A 16,875-nucleotide genomic window follows, 5' to 3' on the forward strand; every position below is an offset into this window, starting at 1 on the left:
ATGAATGTGCTGTGGGTCAATGGCTATAGAGGCCCCATCAGCTTGGGAGAAGAATGGGCTTGCCCCTATTTTCCCTCATGGATGCCATACCTTCAGCAGGCCCCTAGCAGTTCAGAAGGATTGGACAAATGGTGTGGGGAAGTTTCTGTATCCCATGAGGAACAGGCAGGCGCTGGGGCAGAGACGACCCCTAGTGTGAGTTGGGGGATGTTGACGGATCAGCCCAGCCCTGTGTGCAAGTGTGTTGCACACACAACCTCCAACCCCATGCACAGGAACTGCCTCAAGTCCCTTCTCTGCAGTCACAACCCCAGTACAGATCCTACTGGTGGTTTTTGTGGATCTGATTGCCTGCTCTGCCTACATCCCTTCTACTCCACCCCCTTGACTCACTGTCGTTTTCTCATACTAGGTCATGCAGAATAACCACATTGCCTCAGTGACCCTGTATGGCCCCCCCAAGCCTGGTGCCCACCTGAGAACAGCAGAGCTCCCCTAGGGACATCACCACCCATGCCCCTCTGCCTGTGGAACTGTGCATCGCATCCTGCTCAGCGGGCCTCCATGTGCCACCCTGTGGGTTTTCCTGGACACTTTGCCAGTGTTGAACAGCTGTTGTGGTGTTCTGAGGTGGGACTCAGGCTGGGTGCTCTGCCATGGGGTGAGAGGCCCAGATATTCCTCTGTCCGTCCTCAGCCTGCTGGTGCCAACAGGGGACACAGACTGCAAAGAGAAGCACAAACTCTGAGCCTTGATACCTGGACCCAGGAGCTCTCAACTAACACGTAAGGAGGCAGAGTTCTGTCTCCCCTGTCTCACACACATTGGGAAAACTTAGGACTCTGTCTGTTGCTGAAGACACAGGCACCCAGGACGAGGACAAGGTCTTGCCTTTGTCCCAGCGTTGCCACGTGACCCTTAAGGCAAGCAGGTAGCATGTCCGTAGTACTTGGTTGTGACTTTTGCACTACATCCACTTTAGTTACTTGATGAGCTGGCTGTGGCCAAGATGGCCCACCTGCCCCTCCCTCTTCCTTTCTTGCACGTGCTCCCTGCCAGGCCAAGTAGGCACACCTAACTGGTTGAAGTACAGCTTTCTACCATCCAGGTTTGTGCCCAGGCCTGGTTCCCAACCCTCTTGGAGCCAGCCTTCAAGGTCGCCTGTGCCCCGCTCTGCCCCAACCTGGCCAGCAGGGCTGCATTGTTTCCATTCTGTTTGCCTCTTTTATTTAATGCCAAAGTTTTAGCCAAAGACATCTTCCTCCTTTTGTTGTGTTTCAGTATTCTGTTCTGCACTGTGGGCTGGCTCCCCTGCCCCAACCCTGGGCAGTGTCCCCTGGTCATGCCCCATTCATGGTTCAAGGCCTCTGGGGGCTCTGGGAGGGCTGGGCTGCTCAGTCTTTTCATGGGTCCTGCTAAGGAAAGTAGCGTATGTGCTTTAAAAATATTAATCCTTTTGAAAAGAATTGAGAAGAGAAATGTATAATTTTATCCCATTTTTAATATTTTGGTCTAGCAACTTGTGATACATAGATGACAATTTTGTGAGTTTTTCAAATGTGTGTACAGATTTTTGTAAATATGATTCTTTTGTAATTAACTCATGTACAGCCTCATCCTGTATAGTTTAACAATGAATGTGCAGGGGACCTGCCCCAGGTTTCTATGTGGTTCCTGGGCCTGTGTGGCACTCCCATGACTTTGTGACTGACTGGTGTCTTCCCTTTTGGCCTGGCCAGAGACCCCCGTACATCCCACTGTCGGAGCAGCTAGGTACTATTCCCATTTCCTGGAATGAGAGAACCTTCCTCATGCCCTGCCCTCACCCCTCCTCCAATAAAGACCTGTGCCCTTAGCAACGGCTCACCATGTGCTGTTGCTGGGATGTTTGTACTAAAATAAGTGTGGGGGTGTTGATTTTTTTGAGAAGGGGGAGTTGAAGAATATGGGGAAATTTATAGTGGAGTCATCTTAGAAGAGGTTCCTTGGCTCCTCTGAAGGGGGCAGCACAGCCTCTAATAGAGACTGACATAGCTTTGTGGGTGTAGGTTCTTGTAGTGGGTAATTGGAGGTGGAGAGAGACTTTAGGTAGGATCATGCACTCAAGTCGTCTCTGGATGCCTCCATCCCTGGTATTCCAGCTAGACCAGGGCCCATGGGGGATTGGCTCCAGGAAAGAAGACCTCAGAAAAAGATCTAAAGACCTGGACAAGGCTGAGAATTCAATTTGGAGGGGTAGGTGGGAAGCAAAATGCTTGCTTTCAGATTGAGTTGTGGCAGAATGTCTGCCAGTTCCATGAGGACTGAGGCCAGGCCCCCACACATCCCTGTGGGTTCCAGCCTTGAGAAAGAGCTGCATTTCTCTGCTTCACCATAGGGGTTCCAAACCAAGGAGTATGGTCAGGTTCCGTGAACCTCTGCCATTCCACTCCCCCTCCCCCGCCCCCCCTTGGTACTAGGGGGACCAAACGTCCATATGCTTGACAAAGAGCCTGGTGCTCCACCGCCTTAGCCCTGCCTATCTCAAAGGGCCACCATTAGACTGGTTCCCAGTAAGGGGACAGCAGGAGCCAAGCTCAATCTTCATTCTCTGTGGATCCTGTGGAGACAGACACCTGGCAATGAGTCTGAATCCTGAACTCTTTTTTTTTTTTAAGATTTTATTTTTCCTTTTTCTCCCCAAAGCCCCAGGGTAGATAGTTGCAATTTTTAGTTGTGGGTCCTTCTGGTTGTGGCATGTGAGACACCGCCTCAGCATGGCTTGATGAGCGGTGCCATGTCCGTGCCCAGGATCCGAACCTGCGAAACCCTGAGCCACCTAAGCAGAGAGCACGAATTTAACCACTCGGCCATGGGGCTGGCCCCTGAATCCTGAACTCTTCTGCCCCTTTCTGGGGAAGAACCACATACACCGCCAATAATCCGCCTGGGAAACCTCACCTTCAAAGTTCCACTACTACATCCTGGGTCTGAATGAGGGGAGCTTGGGGCTGTGATGGGTGGGGCTAGGGGCCCCACTGGAAGGGGCCAGCAGCGACAGGCCGTGGACGCGCACAGGCTGGCCCCTGCGGCCCATACAGCAGACGCCACATAAGCCAGATGTCAGCCGCGGAAAGCCCGTGCACTACAACCAGCTCGCGGTAAAAGCAGGGGTCGAAGGTGCGCAGGTGCGGCGCGGCTGAAGGCCGGGGGATGCCAAAGGTGCGGAAAGCAGGGTGAGGCTCCGGCGTGAGCCGCAGGCGCTGTAGACACATGCCCAGGAAGACGTCGTCGATGGGGAAGAGCTCAACCTCGGTGCAGGCACCAGCGAGTCGGTGCAGCGTGGCCCCTGAAAGTACGAAACCACCGCCGCCTGCGTAGGCCGGGTAGGCGGGCAGGCCGTACACCGCCTCCGGGATGTAGTACTTGCTGGCCCGCACGCGGATTGGCCGCGCTTGCACGATCACATCACCTGCAAGCAGATCCTGCGTCGGATCCCGCGGCGCCAGGAACTCCAGCAGGTTTCCCATGTGCACGAACACGTCGGCGTCGCCCTTAAAAACGAAACGCACGTCGGGGCAGTAGGTCGAGGCCCAGGCCAGAAAGTGGATCTCCTTGAGCGTTAGGTTGAAGAAAGTGTCGTCGAAGGCCCAGAGCAGGATGTCCGTGTATGCGCGGCTCTCAGCGCGCAGCAGGGCGCGCCAGTGCGTTCGCGCGCCCTCCCCCTCCGCGTCTGCTCCGTCTGTGCCCCCGCCCCTGGGCACGCCCAGCAAGAACACACGGCGCACGAGCTTCCCTTGCACAAGACCCTCAGCACCCCATGTCTGGCGCACGGCTTGGCGCCGCTCGAAGTCCGCCGCCACTGACTTGACGGCGACAAGCAGGTCAGGTCCTCCATCTCCTCGGCACTTGTACGGCTGGTTAATGAGCAGGGGAAAGCGCCGCTGGTCCTTCGCGCGCAGGTAGCGCCCAAAGTCAAAGGGTCCCGTGGGCGTGGGCGGCTCCGGTGTGTCCCCTTCGTAGGCTGGCGGGGCTGCGCCCGCATCCGGTGCCTGAAATACGCGGAGCCCCAGCGCGGGCCCCGGTGCTGCCCTCCCTTGCGTTCTAGGAGGGCTCGTCGTCGGGGCCGCGCCATCTCGCTGCGCGTAGAGCAGTAGGCCGAGGGCGGCGCCGAGGAGCAGCGTGAGCGACGCGTCCCCGCGCAGGCGCAGCCTCCGCCTCATGTCCGCGTGGCCGGCGCCCGCGCCCCCTGCGGAGAGACTCAGTCAGGGGCTCGGCCCCGCTCTCCCCAAGAGGAGGGAGAGGGAGGCCACACTCTCGGGGCCTCCAGCTACCGGCCGTTCATCCCCCTCGGTGTTCTCCTGCTCTGGGCTCTGACCTCCCCACCGGGATGGGCACCCCGAAAGAGGTGCAAGTTCCTCCTAGTTGCCAGCTCCCACCCGCTCAGCTCCGGCCCAAGACGGTATCCCAAGGCCGGGGCAGGGAGACGCGGAGCCTCGGCCCCAGCCCCGCCCGCCTTCCCCGCGCTGATGCTCACTGAATCCCTTCTACCCCTCCCTACCCACCACGTCGCTCCTTGGGATTCCGACTCTCACGATCGGCCCTTGGGAGCGGCGCGGCCCCGGACGCCAGGGCTTCCGGGGCTCAGCGCAGGGTCCCAAGGGCGGCCATGGACCCGGCCTGGGCCAAATGCAGCGTTGGCAGGAAGGGGGGCCGGGGCCGCTGCCACGTGACCCTCCAGCTGTGCCCGCCCGGACATCTGGAGCTCAGCTCCGCCCCGGCGCGGCCAGGAGCGCTGAGGACTAAACTCTGAGAGGGTTCACGGACAACTCTCTCTGGGAAGGCCCGAAGAGGTGGTTCTGGTCTCGGTGCAGGCCCAGACTCCCCAAATTCGCCTTCCTGGGGGGCGGGAAGAAGCATTAGCTTCTCTGGTTAGTCTCCACACCCCTGTCTCTCCGGAGTTGGGAAGGGCCTGGGCTGGCAGGAGCCCTGCGGCAGGCGGGTCCCAAATCTCTGGGGCTGAGCGTCTTAGGCATCTACCTGGCCACCATCCCAGCCCCTCCTTGGAGGAGCCTCTCCTCGGCTCACCAGGAACCCTAGTTCTCCAGGCAGGGCCCATAAACCGCCCCTGGGACACATGGCTGCCTCCTTACTCCTGGTTCTGCCATGTCGTCGTCGTCATCGTCGTTCCCACCGCGCCCCCCGCCCCCCCCGCGGCAGCAAACACACAGGGACAGAGACAGCTCATTCAATCCTCACGAACCTGGCAGCAGCTCTCATTGCTCATGCCCAGGTGGGGACACTGCCTCTCAGGGAGTTGAGTGACTTGCCCTGGATCATACCGGCAGAAGATAAGAACTCTGCCCCAAGTCTTCTGGAATTCAGTCCAGGACTCTTTCCTCTGTTCTGCCCTGCCCCTCTCACCGTCCATCCACTGGGACACAGGACAGGGGCTCAACCCTGTCTGCTTTAACTTCCTAGGTGAGCGCTTCAGTCTGTCTCCCCAGAGGCAGTTCTGAGTGCCCTGGTCCCTAGTGCCCCAGGCCAGCATAGCCTCCTGCAAGTAGAAATAACCAAGCTTGGGCCACTGCAAGCAAGACTGGGCGTGCAGGGACTGGTTCAGCTTGGGGGACTCCTGAAATAGGCCAGTGAGCAAAGGGTTTGATCGGGGACCCAGGTGGGCAGGGAGATGGTCTGGAATTGAGGGCCCAGTCCCTGCCTAGCTCTCTCTTCCTGGAACTCACAGCCTCTGGGTCCCAGACCACACAGTGGGGCCTGGAGGAGACAACCCACCCACCCCACCCAGAGTTTCTAGGGACAGGCTACAGGAACCAGCACTGCTACCCAGCGCCATCCTTTTTCCAGGGGCTTTTTCTGCTCCTTCTGACAACTTCTTCCCACCAATGTTCTCCCTTAAAAGCAAACCCTCCATCCTGAGCCTCACGCTTCTATTCTCAGACTTCTCAGGAGTTGTCTACTCTGGCTTTCTCCACTGCCTCACCTCCCATCCCTCCCGTGGTCTGGCTTCAGACTGTCCCCACCATGTCCCAGGAACAGCCCCTACCTAGTAACCTTTTCCCTGACTCCAATGGACACTCCTCAGCCTCGACGATCTGCAGCCTCCATCAGAGCAGATGAGTATTCCCTGGCTTCCAAATCTCCTGGTTTTCCTCCTTCCTCTTTGGGCTGCTCTTTTTCTGGTTGGTATCCTTCAAGACTGACCCCCCCCCCAGGCCACCCCACCCACTCCCACCTGTCTGTTGGTAAATCTTTAGCCTGGATCCTCTTCTGAACTTAAAACTACAGATCCAGTCCACGCTCGGACTCTCTCCCTGGATGTCCTACAGGAACGTGCCCAACTTGTCCTGAACAGAGCAAGCACTTCACGTCCCCCAGGGCCCCCATCTCAGCGGGCAGCCCCAGCCTCCATCCACCTGGCAAAGGCAGAAACTCTGGGGTCCTCTCTCGCTTCATTCCTCATCCAGTGTCACCAGGCCTGTTATCCTTTGTCCTAAATAGCTTTCAGTGTTCATCCCTTCCCGCCATCTCTGCTGCCACTACCCCAGCCTGGGCCACTGTCCTTTCTCTCTCAGCCTCCTGACCAGCCTCCCAGCCTTAACTTCCAAAATCTTTTAAAGGCTTCTCACTGGCCTCAGGACAAAATCCAAACTCTGTAAAATGGCTTCCCAGACCCCGTGCTATCTGCCTCTCCCACTCACCAACCCATCTCTCTGCAAACCCAGCCACCCCTAGATCCAGCCACTCTAAACTTTGTTCTTCCAACATCCCTCCTGCTCACCTGCCTCAAGATCTTACCTGAGGCTGGCTATGCCCAGAATGCTGTGCTCCTCTCAACCTCCCACCCTCCCCGCTATTCACACTCATCTCTCTCCCAGGAAGCCTAACCCCTAAGCTGGGTTAGGCCCCTGCTCAGTGCTCCTACAACTCCTATTTTTAACATCAAAATGGGTAATTGGGGCTGGCCTGGTGGTGTAATGGTTAAATTTGTGTGTTCACCTTTGGTGGCCGAGGGTTCCTGCATTCGGATACCAGGCAGGGACCTGCACACTGCTCATCAAGCCATGCTATGGTAGTATCCCACATACAAAATAGAGGAAGATTGGCAACAGATGTTAGCTCAGGGCCAATCTTCTTCGCCAAAAGAAAAAAGAAAAAAACAACAGGTAATATTTTATTACTGTTGCTTAGTATTTGGAGTCCCACACTGAGTGTGAACTGCGGGCAGGTAGGTAGGTTCCTATATCTTGTTCACCACAGTATTTGCAGCACCCAGGATGACGCCTAGGACACAGCAGGTACCTAATGAGTAACTGTTCAATGAGTCAGGAGGTAAGGGCTGGCTGAAGCCCCTCTTCTGGGGTGAGGGAGGGAGAGGCAGTCCTCTACAGCCAGTCACCCTGCACGCTGTCTCTATTGTAACATCTGGAGCTGAATCCTCAGTGGCACCCCAGCAGGCAAGGTGGATGCTTGTCTGACTCCTGGAGAAGGCAGTCGACTCTGCCCAGCAGCTCCAGCATCTCAGCTAAGTAGGGTTCTAAGTGTGGTCTCAGAGTCCCGTGGATGGACAGGAGGTCAGCAGTAGCAGCAGAAGGGATCTGGGATCATCCAGATGCTCCAAACCCTGGCTAGGCAACTGGCCGACCGCCCTTTCTCTGGTACCCAGCCTAGGCCAGGCCGCCATCGGGATTCGCCAGGCCCAGCAAGTCCTCTGCCAGGCTGGTGAGCTCGTTCTCCTCGAGCGCCTCCACCAAGCGCTGCAGCGTGGCGCGGCGGCCCTCGGCCTGCACGAAGCGCCTCAGCAGCTGGAAGGCCTGCTCGTACAGACCCTCGCGTTCGTACTCATAGGCCAGGGAGTCGAGCACCGGGTCCCGCAGCGCGCGGCAGCTTCGCTGCAGGGAGCGCCCCACCTTGCGCCATTTGAGGCCCACTGAGCGCGCGAAAGTCTGCTGGTCCTGCAGGCTCAGCGGCCGGTTCACTGCGGGGGGAGTGGGAAACGGAGTGAGCTCGGGGGGCCCGGGGGGGCGCCCAGAGCCGGTGCCCTTCCATTCCCGCCCCGCGACTACCCGGCCCAGACCTCGCTCCTCCCCAAACTTCATCTTCCCTGTGACCCTGCCCCTGCCTCTCCGTAAGCGCCTCACCTACAGGCTGACCCTGGAACAGAAAAGTCTGGCCAGATGGCGGCGGCGGCGGCGGCTTCTCCTGCGACGGAGAGGGTGCCAGGGGCCGCGAGGGGGCTGGAGCGACCTCCACGTTGCCACCCTGGACCCCTGAGCCACACGTCAGATTCCGGAGCACATTCTCCAACTCAACGAGTTCCTCGTCCCGGAGCCGGTCGGGCTAGGGAGGGGAGTGCGGCGTCGGTGGGGGTCTCAGCCGCGCATTCCCGCCCCACCCTACCCTGGCCCCAGCCCGGCCGCACCTTCTGGGCGAAGATGCAATTCAAACAGCGCTCCTCATCGGTCAGCAAGGTGTCCAGCCGCTCTGCGCCAGCGCGCAGCTCCAGTTCCAACGACAAGGACTGCAGGGTGAGCGCCGCCGCCAGGCACCCCTGCAGCGCGGCGCGCAGCGCCCCCTCGCGGTAGGCGCGGAGGAAGCGGCCGCAGGCTTGGCGCCCGCAGAAACGCAGTTGCACTATCAGCTGCGGATCGCTACGGTGGATCTTGAGCATCTGCAGCACGTCCGGGCTCTCGCTGCTCTCTGCGGAGGCGGGCAGTCAGGCGCCAGGCGGTCCCCATGCGGGGCCGTTCTCCAAGCGCCCGGAGGAGGCGGTGAAGTCAGACCCCTCTCCCCATCCCCAGACCTCGGAGCGCGGGATTACCCCAGGGCTCCCCGCTGGGAAACAAAATTGGGATGCAAACAGCAACAACTCAGAATGAAAGCCAGGACCTATCACAGGAAGCACCCTAAGAAGGAGTGGGTCCCACCCTAGCCCCATCTCTGAAGCCCCAAATTAGTGTGGGCAAAAGGGACGCGGGGAAAGACTGCCCCACAGAGAGGGGAGGTGCCCTGGGCAGCCAAGCCGCCTGCGTAGGCAGCCGGCAGAGCAGGGGAGGGGCGAGAGGTCTTAGGTCTTCAGCCTCCACCAAGTGCGGCTCCCGCTGACCCGGAAGGAGAGGGGCTCTCGCCGCTCTGGGGTCGGGCCCGGGGCGGATTCCCCAACCGGCTTCAGCCTCTTGTGGCCTCTGCCCTGAGATGGGAAAGGGGGACCCGAAAGGTAGGTACCGGGGAGGGGTCTTGAGCAAGGGGTGCTGCAGTGAGAGAGGAAAAGAGAGAGATGCGAGATTAATAGAAAGCAGTGAGCCAGCTGGTCAGGGGAGTGGGGGACACTGAGCAGGGAGACGTTAGTGCACAAGTAGGTACATCGGACACAGATACGGGGACACGTGTAAACAGAGAAGACAGAGCCTACACAAGAAACCAGGCCGCCTCCTCCCCTCGCCATCAAATCTTTTCCCGAGGGCTCTGGCCCACGGAGTTGAAGAGGTGGGGTCTCAGCCCCTGACCCCGCCCACAAAAGGCTCCAGGCCACCCCTTCCTCTCCCAGTGCCCGCCCACCCACGCACCTGCCAACGCAGTCCGCAGAGCCCTGTACACCGCCACCTTCTGCTGGGGGTGAGCGTAGGCATCCGACAGGACCACCTTATCCAGCGAGGACTCCACAAACAGGTATGCGCTGCCCACCCACTCCTCGAGCCCATTTGGCCCAGTCGCCATCTTGCCTCCTGGAGACTCACATAGGCATCCAGATCACTCCCAACCCAGCCCTGGAGACAACAGTCCAGTCCCACATGGCCCAGCTGTCCTCTCCTCAGCTGACACTGAGCTGTCCCCACCCAGCTGGCACACTTGTGAGGGGAAGTTCATCATCCCACAGGCAGCCCCTTGTGCTTCTGGCTGTGCACAGCCCAGCTCAGCCCAGATTCGCAGTGAGGAATGTCCCCCCACTGCCTTCTCAGTGAAAGAGCCCAGGGTCACAGTGGTGGGAGAGGAGAAGTGCTGTCCTGCAGTGGAGACAGAGACGTTCTCTGCCCTCTCCTCAAGCTAGGGTGACAAGAGACATCTTCATCCTGGATGGTGCCCATGCCCCACAGCTAACCGGACGCATGTCCTGGTATGCCCTCAGCTTGAACTTGAGCCCCCAGGATCCCTGTGGGACCACAGCCCACCCTTAAGTGTTTCTCTCCTGCATTCCTGCTATACCTCCTGGCTTCACTTCAAAAGACACCTGTAGTTTACACCTTCCCAGGTTCCCTTTCCCAATCCTGACTGACCTTTGGGGCCTCCCCTGTTCCCTCTTCTCAATCCATGTGCCTGTTGCGGGGGCTAACCCCACTCCCCACCTCCAGGTGTGGGCATGTGAAACAGGCCTGGCTAATCTGCCTATCCCATTTACTTTTCTGAAAGGAACAGTTCAGAGGAGAGGTTGGGCATAGGATTCAAGTTGAACCAATCTTAATCAACCTGAAACTTTGGGCTGGACCAATAGGAAAGAGGCACTGGGGCTCTTTCCTTCCCTCGGGGCTGAGCTGAAAGGAAAGGTAGGTCTCCTTTGCCACTGCTTGGGGAGAGCATGGCTGAGACCGAAATGGACACAGAAGGATACAGAGCCAGGAGAGGAAGAAGTGTACTTCTAACCACACTGTGTCCTGGCTCCAGCCGCACCTTGGGCTTTTCAGTTATGTGAGCGAAATCATTCCTATTTTATTCTAAATTCCTTGGAGCTGGGCTCTTATGCAACTCAAATTGTTCTATTACAAATTCCTCCCCTGTCCAGACAGGTGCCGTCCAGACTAGCACCTCTTGGTGCTAGTATCTCCTCCACCTGTCTTCTGACAAAGCCCTAGGCCTAGACCAGGGGGCAAAACTCCCAGCCAGGGAACCACTGCACTGACCCTCAGCTCAACTGGCCTCCCAGTTACTGCGCCATTAGGCAGCAGGTGGCGAACTGCCCTGCCGCTTCCTCCCCACTTCACCTGAGGCAATATCCCACCCTTTTCCTAGAAACATGGGCATAAGACCCCACCTCCTGCCCCATCAGTCATATTTCTTTATTCTCTGGTCTTTGGCATTTCCATATAGTGTGCTAGGAGGAGTGCTCAGCCCCAGCTGTGAGCACCCTGGACATCATTCCTCTGGGCAGAACAGATGGGGTGGCCCCAGCTGGCATCCATTTACCTGAGGGACAGGGAACCTCAGGGGAGGGGTGCCAGGAGCACAGCCTTGGACATTGTTGGGGAGGGAGTAGGGATCCTGAGCTCAAAGCACCGGGTGCATTTCAGATCTGCCCCCAGACCCTAAGTGGGGAGTCAAAGCTGGGACAGTAACTGGGCAGGGGCCCTCCAGCATGACCCAGACCTGGCAAGAGAAATGATATCTGGTGATGGTCCTACCCCTGGTCTAAGTACAGGAGACAAGCTTTTTGAGCACGCCTCCCGGCCCCAACCTTTGGTAGATCACATATTAATACTTGTGATTTACCCAAAATGATAGTCTGGAAATTAACAAGAAGCTAGCATTATTTACTTCGGGGGGGTTTTGGGGGGATTTTTATTTTCATTGTATTTAGTAAATATTCTACTTTATGTAAAATAGACACATTTCCTTTGTATTAAAAAGGCAAAAAAAGTGTTTTTCTTAAAAAGCAAAACAAAACAAAAACGGAGTGAGACTGTAGGTGACAAGTGGGACCAAGAGCAGTAGGGAGACAAGTGGGGAGCCCTGGGGGAGTAGCCCGGGGGAGTAGGAGGGTGTGGGAATCTGCCCCCAAAACCTTTCCTCTTTCATGTCTTCTTAGCCCCCTGACTTGAGGGTGCTGACTGGATGATTGTGGTCCAGCCCCAAGGGGTGGAAGTGGGGGCGGGACGGGGCCAGAGTCTGCCCATCAGGCCTGCAGGGAGGCCCTGGAAACCTGAAGGAGGGGGGATGCTCCATCGCACTCGCTAGGACTGGACAAATGGGAGAAGTCAAACAGATCTGTCAGACTGGAGGACCAGAGGGTCAGATAACAGGGTTGAGAAGAGGCCGGGGACTTTGGCTCCCAATGTCCCTTTGGGGACTCCTTCCTACGTGTCCTTCCACAGAAGCCCCTCCCCGGGAAGCCCCGCGCCCTACCCACTCCGAGTCCGCCTCTCTGAGGGCGGGGCTGAGCTGGGTCCTGGGAAGACTTAGCTGGTCTGAGACTGTGAGGGACACGTGGGTACCGACTCAAGAAAATATGCCCCTACCACCTGGGTCCAGCCCGCCGCAGCGGCCAGTTGACAGCCTAACAGTCCCAGGACAGCCCCACCTCCGGCCGGTCGGGAGGGCGGGGACGGCCTGGGGGCGTGGCCCCTCAAGGACTGGAAGCCTGCGACTCCCTGTATCCAGCCAGGCGCGCCCCTTCTCAGCTGCGCCGCTGCCGAGCTCTCGAGGGGGCTCCCTAGCCTCCCAGTAGCCGGCCCTCATGCTGGGGTTTCGCACATGCCACTGGCTGAGTCGGGCAAGGTGTCTCTTCTCACAGATCCATTAAGAACAAGCCCCACCCCGCCCTGTCACCCGCAGACCCCTACCGCCCCTCGAAAGCCCCTAGCTGGGACAAGGAACCTGCGGGAGCCAAGGTCTGTACCCTCTCACCCGCCTCCATGGAGACAGCCCAATAGGCCGCCGCCACCACCTGGCCTGGGCAGCCGCGGGTGACAACCACGCCGCGCCCACGCTCCTGAAGCAGGATCCGCCTCTGCTCCCGCCGGCACCGGGAAGCCCACCCGCCTTCTGCACTAACCTGGCCTCTTTGGCCCGGCTCGGATGCCCACGCCCGCCCGGCTCCACTGGTCTCGCGCTGCTTCCGGGTGTGCGCGGAGCGCAGGGGTGGCGCCCCAGCCAGAGCGGCCCCGTCCGCCCTGGCGTCCCGCCCCCGGGGCTCCCTGCGGTTCCTTCCCGCCCACTGTCCTCCGCCGCCAGTTCTCAGACTCTGGGCAAAGCCCACCCGGTCCGCTGAGCAGGTAAGACACTGGCGCCCGAGGTTAGATGTCAGGAAGAACTGCCCGCGGCAAGGACTTAGGGGACTTTCAGCTTTCACGAGGCCGGAGGGCCTCGGGTAAGAGCTGCCCCGTTTCCTCCGGCGGAGAACGGACAGATCAAGAAGGGGGCGCCCCCTGGGGACGAGAATTTTCTGGTGCCTTCCAAGGGGTCGAGTTCGATGATCTCTGATCTCTGCTACTCCGTGACACTCAGAATGGAGTGCTGCAGGGTCCCAGATTCAAGCCTGACCGAGGGTATCTGAAGCCCCTGGATACACGAGAAGCAAATTCCAGCAGGGACTGTTAGCCTGGAAAATATGGGAAAATAGAAAACTGGCCAGTGATGTGAAATGTTGTGTACCTTCAAGCACCTTAAAATAAAATTGGCAGCTTCAAAGAGGACGCACACTTTCCAACAACGCCCCTCCTCCCCCTAAAGGCCGCGCTCCGGGGTGGGTCTGCGGAATTCCAGCTGAGCCTAAACCGCCCAGTGAGAGCCTGGGCTGCTCAGGGGTCAGGATCGGAACTTGAGCCCAGGGCCCAGCAGGCTCCAGAGCCCCAAGCTTTTCTCGGCCCCGCCCGGCCTTCACCCGGGACATCTCCCCCGCGAGGTGGAGGAAGGGAGGGAGCCTCCCTTCTGTGGGCGGGTTCTGCTGTGCCCCACCCGCAACTCCGCTTCCTGATTGGCTTGTAGTCCCTGCCAATTAAAAGTCTTCCCTAATACTCCCGCCCTATTAACTCTCCAGTGACTGGCGGGGCTAGGACCGGGTTCCTCAACCCGGGACCAGTGGAGTCACAGGCGCTTCTTGAAATTCAGCGTTCTGGGCCTTACTCTTCCCGGAGAGCCTAATTTAGTAGGTGGGGCTGTGGAATCTGTATTGTGAACAAGTGTCTGGGTGATTCTGATGCCCTTATTTCAATGGCCATCAGGGCGAGTCGTGGGCCCAGTACTTCCCTAGTACTCAGGGTCGAAGTTGGAAGGGAAACAGTTCCGTGACCCCATGGAGACTCGTCTGGGCCGTCCAGGCTACTCTAAGTGGCAGGGGGAGGCGAGCTCCGCTCTCTGAGCTTCGGGGGTGGGGGGTGGGGGCGGGAGGGAGAACGGGGTTGTCCAGAGTCACGGCCTGTGCAGCCACTCTCCAATTCTCCAGGGAAGATTTTAGTAACCGGGAGAAAGATCCCACAGCATCATCCAAAATCTGGGTATTCGAGTTTATCACCTTCTTGCATAGGTCCTGGTTGCGTTGCTTCTAATATAGCATAAAGTGTAGATTTGTTCAACTAGTGAGAACATAGCTTAAAGGGCAATCAGGAAGCCTTTGGCATCCAGGGCCGACTTCGCGAGTCTGAGACCTGTGCAGTCGCACAGGGCCCCATGCTTAGTTTAATACCTTGATTAAATGCTCTGCTGTCGCTGTCTTGAAATTCTTAATAATGCTTTGAACAAAGAGCCCCGCATTTTCATTTTGCACTAGGGTCTGCAAATTACGTCGCAGCTCCTGGGCCATAAACATTTCTACATATAGGCTCCGGTGTTCCCCTCCTCACTTTGCCCTTCTTGTGCCCAGGGCCGGCCCTCTGTCTCCAGAGGGGAGCCACCACCCTGCGCTGGGCCATGGCCGAGCCTGGAGAGCAACTGCCGGAGGAGGTGCTGGCGCTCATCTTCCGCCACCTGCCCCTGCGGGACCGTGCTGCTGCCGCCAGGGTCTGCAGATCCTGGGCTGCTGCTGCCACCTGCAGCGTTGTGTGGCACGACACGAACATCAGGTGAGCCGGCTTCACCTCATCTCGCCTCCTGCCGCCCTCCCGCCTTCTCCCTCTCTCCGTGGAGTCGAGGGTTGGGGGACTCAGTGACTCTCCCCCAATTAAAGAACATAATCATTACTAACATTTATTGACCGCTTACTGTGTACTAACCATTGTTCTAGGTGCCTTACACATATTAATTTATTTAATCCTCATGAAAACCGTATATAGTAGATAGGTAGTATTATTATCTCCATTGCACAGATAGGAAATTGAGGCAGAGAGATTAATCGCTTCCTGCAGGTCACTCAGCTAAGGAGTGGTAGAGGCAGAATGGGAATCTGGCAGTCCAGAAACCACGACCTGTCTCCTTAGAGACCGCTGGGGAAGGGCAGTGCCTAAAATATTGGCGCTCTCTGCCACAGTTTCAACTTGCGGCAAACGCATCTGAGCAAATGAAGTCTTTTTTTTTTTTTTTTTTTTTTTTGAGGAAGATTAGCCCTGAGCTAACTGCTGCCAATCCTCCTCTTTTCACTGAGGAAGACTGGCCCTGAGCTAACATCCGTTCCCATCTTCCTCTACTTTAGATGTGGGGTGCCTACCACAGCATGGTGTGCCAAGCGGTGCCATGTCCGCACCTGGGATCCGAACCGGTGAACGTGCGCACTTAACCGCTGCGCCACCGGGCCGGCCCCCATCTGAAGTCTTCTAAAGGGATAGGGTAGGAGTTCCCTCCTAGCATTAGCGGCTACCGTGAGACAACCAGGCATGCCTGGCGGGGACAGGGAGGTGTGCGGGTAGGGGCAGGAAGTGGGGATGGTAGCTGGAACGCAGACTGAGGGATGGCTAGAGACTTCTCTCCCGGTCGCGCGGACACGGCCAAAGCCTTTTTTCCACCGCTTTAACCCCAAGTTGCGACAGTGAGCGAGAAGGCGTGCTGCCACCATATCTGTCCGCCTGCCTGGACCACATTCACAACCTACGTCTGGAGTTTGAGCCCTCGAGGGAGCCGAGCCGCCGGGCGGCCACGCAGTTGCTGACCGCACTGGCGAGCCGTACCCCTGGACTTCGAGGCCTACGCCTGGAGTGCCGCGGGGAGAAGCCGCTCTTCGACGCGGGCCGCGATGTCCTGGAGGCCGTGCATGCCATCTGCCGGGCCGCCCGTGCGCTGCGCCACCTCGACCTGCGGCGCTTGCCCTTCACACTGGATGACGCGCTGGTGCTGCAGGCGGCACGCGGCTGCCCCGAGCTCCGCAGCCTTTTCCTGGACAACGGTACACTGGTGGGCAGCGTGGGGCCGGACTCTGTGCTGGAGCTACTAGAGGCCTGCCCGCAACTGCGCGCCCTCGGCCTGCACCTGGCCAGCCTTTCGCGCACCGCTCTCGAGGCGCTGGCGGCGCCGGATCGCGCGCCTTTTGCGCTCCTGGCCGTGCGGTGCGCGTGCCCCGAGGACGCCCGCGCGCCGCCTCTGCCCGACGAAGCCTGGGCAGCGTTGCGCCGCCGCCACCCTGAGCTGGCGGTGGAGCTGGAGCTGGAGCCCGCGCTGCCTGCCGAGACTGTGACGCGCGTCCTGCAGCCTGCGGTGCCCGTGGCTGCGCTTCGCCTCTGCCTCTCTGGGGACACTGTAGGGCCGGTGCGCTTCGCAGCGCGCCACTACGCCGCAACCTTGCGCGCGCTGGAGATCCGCGCAGCCGCCTCGGCGGAGCTGGACGCCGCACTGGAGTTGCTGGCTGCACGCTGCGTGGGCCTGCGCGAAGTGCACTGCTTCTGCGTGGTGCGACCCTCAGTGCTGCACGCCTTCCGCGCGCACTGCCCGCGCCTGCGCAGCTACACACTCAAACTAACGCGGGAGCCACATCCCTGGCGGCCCACGTTGGTGGCGTGATAGGGCAAGCGCTCCCCCTGCTACCCAACACTCCAGCAGACATGTGGCCTCTGAGATGCTGGGTAGGTTTGCCTAGGCGCGCGCCAACTGCTCTTCCGCTCTTTCAGTACTCTGTTGTCTCTTGTGCCTTTCGGGGGCTTGTGAGACGATGTTGGGACCAGCCCGGGGCTCCCTGAGTCCACTGGCACTCTCAACATCTACAGACGCCCGCTGTACTGGGATCACCCTCATCGAACACCACTCCTC

General features: G+C 58.9%; 4 protein-coding genes across 10 annotated transcripts in view; 2 read left to right on the top strand and 2 right to left on the bottom strand.

Moving 5' to 3' along the window:
• Positions 1–1,902, top strand: part of PHAF1 (phagosome assembly factor 1) — a 28,221-nt gene extending 26,319 nt beyond the window's left edge. For all 4 annotated transcript variants that reach the window (XM_046681923.1, XM_046681922.1, XM_046681924.1 and 1 more), the window contains one exon: positions 413–1,902. In XM_046681923.1, the coding sequence (XP_046537879.1) occupies positions 413–499 (87 nt within the window). In that variant the 3' untranslated portion in view covers positions 500–1,902. The remainder of the gene's footprint in view (positions 1–412) is intronic.
• Positions 1,903–2,005: 103 nt separating this feature from the next.
• B3GNT9 (UDP-GlcNAc:betaGal beta-1,3-N-acetylglucosaminyltransferase 9) lies at positions 2,006–4,693 on the bottom strand. Its single transcript, XM_046681927.1, has 2 exons — positions 4,545–4,693; positions 2,006–4,228 (listed from the first exon to the last, which is right to left on the bottom strand). Exon 2 carries the CDS (start codon positions 4,200–4,202, stop codon positions 3,006–3,008), a length of 1,197 nt encoding a protein of 398 aa, XP_046537883.1. The 5' UTR covers positions 4,203–4,228; positions 4,545–4,693; the 3' UTR covers positions 2,006–3,005.
• Positions 4,694–7,158: 2,465 nt separating this feature from the next.
• TRADD (TNFRSF1A associated via death domain) lies at positions 7,159–12,888 on the bottom strand. Of its 4 annotated transcripts, none has more exons than XM_046680522.1 (5): positions 12,761–12,888; positions 9,564–9,722; positions 8,420–8,697; positions 8,139–8,337; positions 7,159–7,975 (listed from the first exon to the last, which is right to left on the bottom strand). In XM_046680522.1, exons 2-5 carry the CDS (start codon positions 9,712–9,714, stop codon positions 7,665–7,667), a joined length of 939 nt encoding a protein of 312 aa, XP_046536478.1. In that variant the 5' UTR covers positions 9,715–9,722; positions 12,761–12,888; the 3' UTR covers positions 7,159–7,664. The 4 variants fall into 4 exon arrangements, with proteins under 4 accessions (XP_046536478.1, XP_046536479.1, XP_046536480.1 ...); XM_046680523.1 differs by having other exon boundaries at positions 9,564–9,729; positions 12,761–12,823; XM_046680524.1 differs by having other exon boundaries at positions 9,564–9,764; positions 12,761–12,805.
• Positions 12,857–16,642, top strand: FBXL8 (F-box and leucine rich repeat protein 8). Its single transcript, XM_046680519.1, has 3 exons — positions 12,857–12,980; positions 14,567–14,765; positions 15,657–16,642. The coding sequence occupies exons 2-3, from the start codon at positions 14,614–14,616 to the stop codon at positions 16,627–16,629; spliced, it is 1,125 nt and encodes a 374-aa protein (XP_046536475.1). The 5' UTR covers positions 12,857–12,980; positions 14,567–14,613; the 3' UTR covers positions 16,630–16,642.
• Positions 16,643–16,875: the final 233 nt, after the last annotated feature.

Source organism: Equus quagga, chromosome 13, assembly GCF_021613505.1.
Source record: "Equus quagga isolate Etosha38 chromosome 13, UCLA_HA_Equagga_1.0, whole genome shotgun sequence".
Taxonomy (NCBI): Eukaryota; Metazoa; Chordata; class Mammalia; order Perissodactyla; family Equidae; genus Equus; species Equus quagga.

Excerpts from the sequence above, each read along its gene's own strand:
- TRADD (XM_046680520.1), bottom strand. Across the intron at positions 8,698-9,563 it reads TCTGCGGACTGCGTTGGCAG|AGAGCAGCGAGAGCCCGGAC; the intron begins GTGCGTGGGTGG and ends CCGCCTCCGCAG. Across the intron at positions 7,976-8,138 it reads GTTCCAGGGTCAGCCTGTAG|TGAACCGGCCGCTGAGCCTG; the intron begins GTGAGGCGCTTA and ends CTCCCCCCGCAG.
- FBXL8 (XM_046680519.1), top strand. The coding sequence starts at position 14,614 with ATGGCCGAGCCTGGAGAGCAACTGCCGGAGGAGGTGCTGGCGCTCATC. Across the intron at positions 14,766-15,656 it reads TGGCACGACACGAACATCAG|TTGCGACAGTGAGCGAGAAG; the intron begins GTGAGCCGGCTT and ends TTTAACCCCAAG.
- B3GNT9 (XM_046681927.1), bottom strand. The coding sequence starts at position 4,202 with ATGAGGCGGAGGCTGCGCCTGCGCGGGGACGCGTCGCTCACGCTGCTC.